This window comes from Primulina eburnea, chromosome 4 (assembly GCF_022965805.1).
Source record: "Primulina eburnea isolate SZY01 chromosome 4, ASM2296580v1, whole genome shotgun sequence".
NCBI lineage: Eukaryota > Viridiplantae > Streptophyta > Magnoliopsida > Lamiales > Gesneriaceae > Primulina > Primulina eburnea.
Window position 1 is genome coordinate 13,056,099 of NC_133104.1, and position 5,256 is coordinate 13,061,354.

Sequence of the window (5,256 nt, forward strand, 5' to 3'; positions counted from 1 at the left end):
CAATCACAATCTAATTAATAACCACTACCAATTCATGTACTCATAAATAAGTACGATACATACCGTCAATACTTTAAAACCTGGCCCTTTAGAAATACCCTCGAAGGCATTGTACATCTTCACCCCACTACATTTTAAATAGTAAGAAGTTATATTTTTGCATATTTATAAGTTAATGTATTCAAAATGAACATAAGCTACTACCTACTTTGTCACAATAGTTTCCATGTATCATCTCGATTCCTGTTAGACGTAGAATCCAATAAATATATCATATTATTATCTTCGTTGACGATTGTCAAGATCCAATGGTACCTGAAAAAATGAAATTACAGCATTGACTACCATGAAGTAGAAATCTATAAATAACTAAATTCTTTCCCAGTGTTGTATGGGATGAGGCAGATTCTATCTCTACACACTGCTTCCAACTGGTCAGCAATATGTTGTGATAATCACGGCCATCTGGTCCAATCGGGCATGTAAGTATATTACCGGAATCCACAAACGAAAAATAATCAGCCTTGTCTTTTTTTTTTTCAATCTTTGTAGAGGTGACTGCATGATATAGATGCACAAATATATCGTTTAGAAAATTTTCAAAATATGAACAAGTACCACAAAAAATATTATATAAATGCACAAATATTGTAAGTTAGACATTATATATACCCCATGTAAACTAAAATTTGTCTGGCACCTATCTCCCTCATCTCCATAAAGCGTACGATATCTTCTCTTAGCAACCGTATGCTTTTAGGACTTCCAAACATAGCGTCCTCAAACTCAATGCATATGGTATCCGATTCATTCAGCAATCGAACAACATGAGAGTAGATATAATTGCACGACATGGGTAATGTTTTCTCTATTTCTTTGAAATTGTCGCGCTCACCAGGAACATCCGCAAGCACAAATGATTGAGGTTTCCCCTTCCTCTACAATTTAAAATATTATTCATGCAAGTATTTTAAAATAAAACATTGTTCGAGCAACATATCTGACAGTTGCAAACACAAAGTCAAATGAAAACCGAAAGTACCTTCGTCGTTGTAACCCTTGCGAGACATTCTGTGGTGATATTTACAATGCATGGTCCGTTGTTTTTGTTTTTCATGAGTAACCTGCATCATTATGTTGGCTCGGTTAAGTATTGAATTTTATAAATTTGTGAGGAAACATATCAATTATTAAAGTACCTCCCATGATGGATCCAGTCTCGCATCCACAAAAGCTTTCCAATCCGCTAGTGGGATTTGATACTGACTTGGTGGAGAAATCAATTTTTCAGGATTATCTTTGTTCGGCCAAACAAATCTACTAGTCAATTTGTTTTTGAAATCTCGCCACTTTTGAGATGCTGAATTCATCACATCATACTGAATTTCTGGCGCTAGTTCAAAGACATTCTGCAACAAAAACAGATTATTTAGAGGTGCAGGTATGATTGTAAATTCAAATTGAAGCTTGTACTTACCGAAATCTCTTCCCACAGTTTTTGTTTTATGGTTTCTGGAACTTCAGGCCATGACTTTATACTGATTGGCACCATGGCTCTAGCAATAGAACCAATGTATGATTGTAAAGCCCTTCCATTTGCATTGTATGCTGGGCGCCCAATGTCATCATAATCAATCTTTGCTTTTTGCCCCCATCTGGCAGTAGCAATTAGTTTACCCATCAACGTAGGGCCTCACTTGTTCCTCTTCACATCTACAGGATGTTCTTCTCCATCAGTAAGTATAGGGTGCTCTGCATTAGTAACTTCATTTAGCTTATCATCATGTACTCCTTGCATCATCTCAACTGTAGCATTTGTGTCCTTTTTTTTACGACCCATTGAGCCTTTTTCTACATATTTACAAGAATGAAACCAATGTTAAAACCTACACAATAATATTAACCATTAAAATAACATAAACAATAATTCTAATAAGACATGTATAAACATGACATAAATAATAACAAAAACAATAATAACATAAATAATAAACATGACCTGTATAAACCTGACATAAATAATAAACATGACATAAATAATAGCAATAAGGTTATGTTTATAGCATAAAAAAAACATGACATAAAAGTGAAACACATCATTTTTTCTTGTTCGTTTCCCAGCCACCCTCAATTTCTGATCTAAAGTAACTTTCATTAGCCGGAATACAATGAGTATCAACATCATCAATTGGTCGAGAATCAGGAATACTAATCCCATCATCATCTCCCTCGTAACATCGATTTGGCACAGGGAGTACAATTGACAACCCTTTTTGTAATGGGTCATCAATATAAAAGACTTAATTGACTTGACTTGCAAGGACAAATGAGTCATTCTTGTGCCCTATTTTGTTCATATTGACCAAGGTGAATCCACATTCATCATTGTTGATTACTCCTTTGTCATTTGCAACCCACGCACACTTGAAAAGAGGAACTTGAAATTGATGATAGTCCAACTCCCATATTTCTTCAATCACTCCATAGAAAGTCACATCAGTCATCAAGGGATTCTTATCTTTGGCACTACAGACAAGCATGGTGCTAGCATCTAGAGAAACCCCACTATTTTGGCAAACTCTCTCATCATCCCGTGCCTTTATTTGGTATAAATTGCCATTTATCACGTAACTACTATACTTAATGACTTGCCCACGTGGACCATGAGCCAGCCATGTCAATGTTGATGTTGTTCCACCATTGCAGCTATTTATTTCAGCATCCACCTGACATTTATACAATTAGAATAGGGTGATTAAAATACTAGCTCCAAATTGTTCACCGCAAAATGCATAAAGCAGATTTATCCACCTAACCTTTGCACGAAACCAGTCAATGAACTTTTTATTGTGAGCATCTTGTATCCACCTTTCATCTTTCTCTTTTCTCGGAAACATTGACTTCAGGAAATATTTATGTTCACTGTGGAAATATTTCTATAGAAATTTGTGTTGGATATTAAATATTGACAATCACATGGGTGAGAATTATAGAATAATGCAATACACTTACATAATGTAGGGAGATACTTCTTCTGTATTTTCCAGCACAATCAAATGTGCTTGTTGAAGGTCAACTTGTGGCACTATAATTGGTGTTTTGCATGCTAAGAAGCCAGCAATGTTTGATTTGGGATCGCGATTTGATTGAGGGAGCCCAATAGGATCAAGGTCATTTAGGTATTCCGAACAAAACTCAATTTCTTATTCGGCTGAATATCTCTGAACAATGCAACCTTCAGGATGTTTTCGACTGCCTACATAACTCTTAAGCACCTTCATGGATCTTTCGAACGGGTACATCCACCGGAAGTACACTGGTCCACATAATCGAACTTCTCGAACAAGATGAACTGTCAAGTGAAGCATGACATCGAAGAAAGAAGGGGGAAATACTGCTCCAATAAGCAGAGTGTAACAACCAAGTCAGATTGCAGCTTATCTAACTTGGCTACATCTATCACCTTGCAACAAATATCTTCGAAGAAGAAGCATAATCTTATGATGGCATATCTAACATGTTTTGGTAATGCATCACGTATGAGTATTGGCAGGAAATGCTGCATTAGAACATGACAATCATGAGATTTCAAGCCAATCAATTTCAACTCAGACAAGGACAAAAGAGTTTTCAGGTTCGATGAGAAACCTTCTGGGAATTTTATATCCATTATCGACTGACAAACTTGTAACTTTTCTTTTTTTTGTGAATGAGCATGCAGCAGGAGGAAGATATGTTCTTTTCTCACCAAATTTAGGTGCCAATTCAGGCCTAACTCCCATTTGAACCATGTCCAACCTAGCTGCCACATTGTCCTTGGTTTTTCCTTTAACATTCATCAAAGTATTAATGAGAGATTCGAAGACATTTTTCTCTATGTGCATCACATAGAGACAATGCCTAACATGCAGGTGTTTCCAATAAGGAAGATTGAAAAAAATTGACTTCTTCTTCCAACATTTTCTGAAATCTGTTGATCCAAAATCTTTTTCTTCTTTACTATCTTCCAAATTATTGTCCTTTGCATTCTTTCTCTTTTTACCTTTCACAATAATATTCTTTCCGAAAACACACCTTATGTCAGAAAGCTTGTCAAACAAAGCAACCCCAGATAATGGTGTAGATGATTCTCCATGTTTTTCCATACCATCGAACTCATTCATTTTCCTCCGATGTGGATGAAACCGTGGTAGGAATCGTCTATGACCAACAAATGACATTTTCTTCCCATTTTCCAAATGCTTTGCACAAGTATCTTCTTTGCATACTAGGCATGCATAATAACCATGAGTAGTACATCCACTAAGGTTACCATAGGCTGGAAATTCATTGATGGTCCATAGTAAGACTGCTTTAAGAGTGAAAAATTGTCTTTGATAAGCATCATAGACACCACCAACTCTATCCCACAATCGTTGCAAATCTTCAACTAACACATCAAGATAGACATCTATATCGTTTCCTGGCTGTTTAGGCCCTGAAATGAACATAGTTAGCATGATGAATTTTCTCTTCATACACATGTTTGGAGGCAGATTATAGGTGACCAACATAATTGGCCAGCAACTGTACTGACTACTAAGGTTGCTATAAAGATTAATCCCATTAGCTACAAGTGCAAGGCGAAGATTTCTTGGTTCACTTTCAAAGTCGGGCCACATATGATCCACCAACTTCCAAGATGGCGAATCAGCTGGATGATGTAACTGACCGGGAACTCCTATGGTTTCTGCATGCCATGTTAAATTTTTCGAGGTATGTAGAGATTTAAACATGCGCTTAAATCTTGGTATGGGAGGGAAATACCACAACACCTTTGCAGGAACACCTTTCTTCTCAACGTTCTTCTTGGTTAGCTTCCACCGTGACAAGCCACATTTAGGGCAGTTTACGCAGTCTTTATATTGCTTCCTACAAAGAATGCAATCATTGGAACAAGCATGAATCTTTTCATGACTCAACGCCAAACAACTCAATGTTTTTTTTATATCATACATTTTGGTTGGCAGGTTGTGATTATCTGGTAGCATATCCCCAAAATCCATTAGTAGATCGGAAAATAGAGCGTCACTCATCCCATGCTTTGCTTTGGTGTTGTATAATTTCACAATTGCACTCAACTTGTGTAACGCTTACATCCATTATACAAAGGTTTCTCTGCTTCCTCCAAAAATTCCATAAACGCTTCTGGATTTTATATATAGTTATCATATGCTGCCTCACACATATTAGTGGTTTCAAAGTGTCCGTGATAGT

General features: G+C 36.5%; 1 protein-coding gene across 1 annotated transcript; it reads right to left on the reverse strand.

Annotated features, from left to right (window-relative positions):
* Positions 1-1,693: 1,693 nt before the first annotated feature.
* On the reverse strand, positions 1,694-5,045 carry LOC140830104 (uncharacterized). Its single transcript, XM_073193388.1, has 6 exons — positions 3,686-5,045; positions 3,276-3,394; positions 2,817-2,900; positions 2,315-2,726; positions 2,150-2,269; positions 1,694-1,851 (listed from the first exon to the last, which is right to left on the reverse strand). The coding sequence occupies exons 1-6, from the start codon at positions 5,043-5,045 to the stop codon at positions 1,694-1,696; spliced, it is 2,253 nt and encodes a 750-aa protein (XP_073049489.1).
* Between the last annotated feature and the right edge of the window lie 211 nt (positions 5,046-5,256).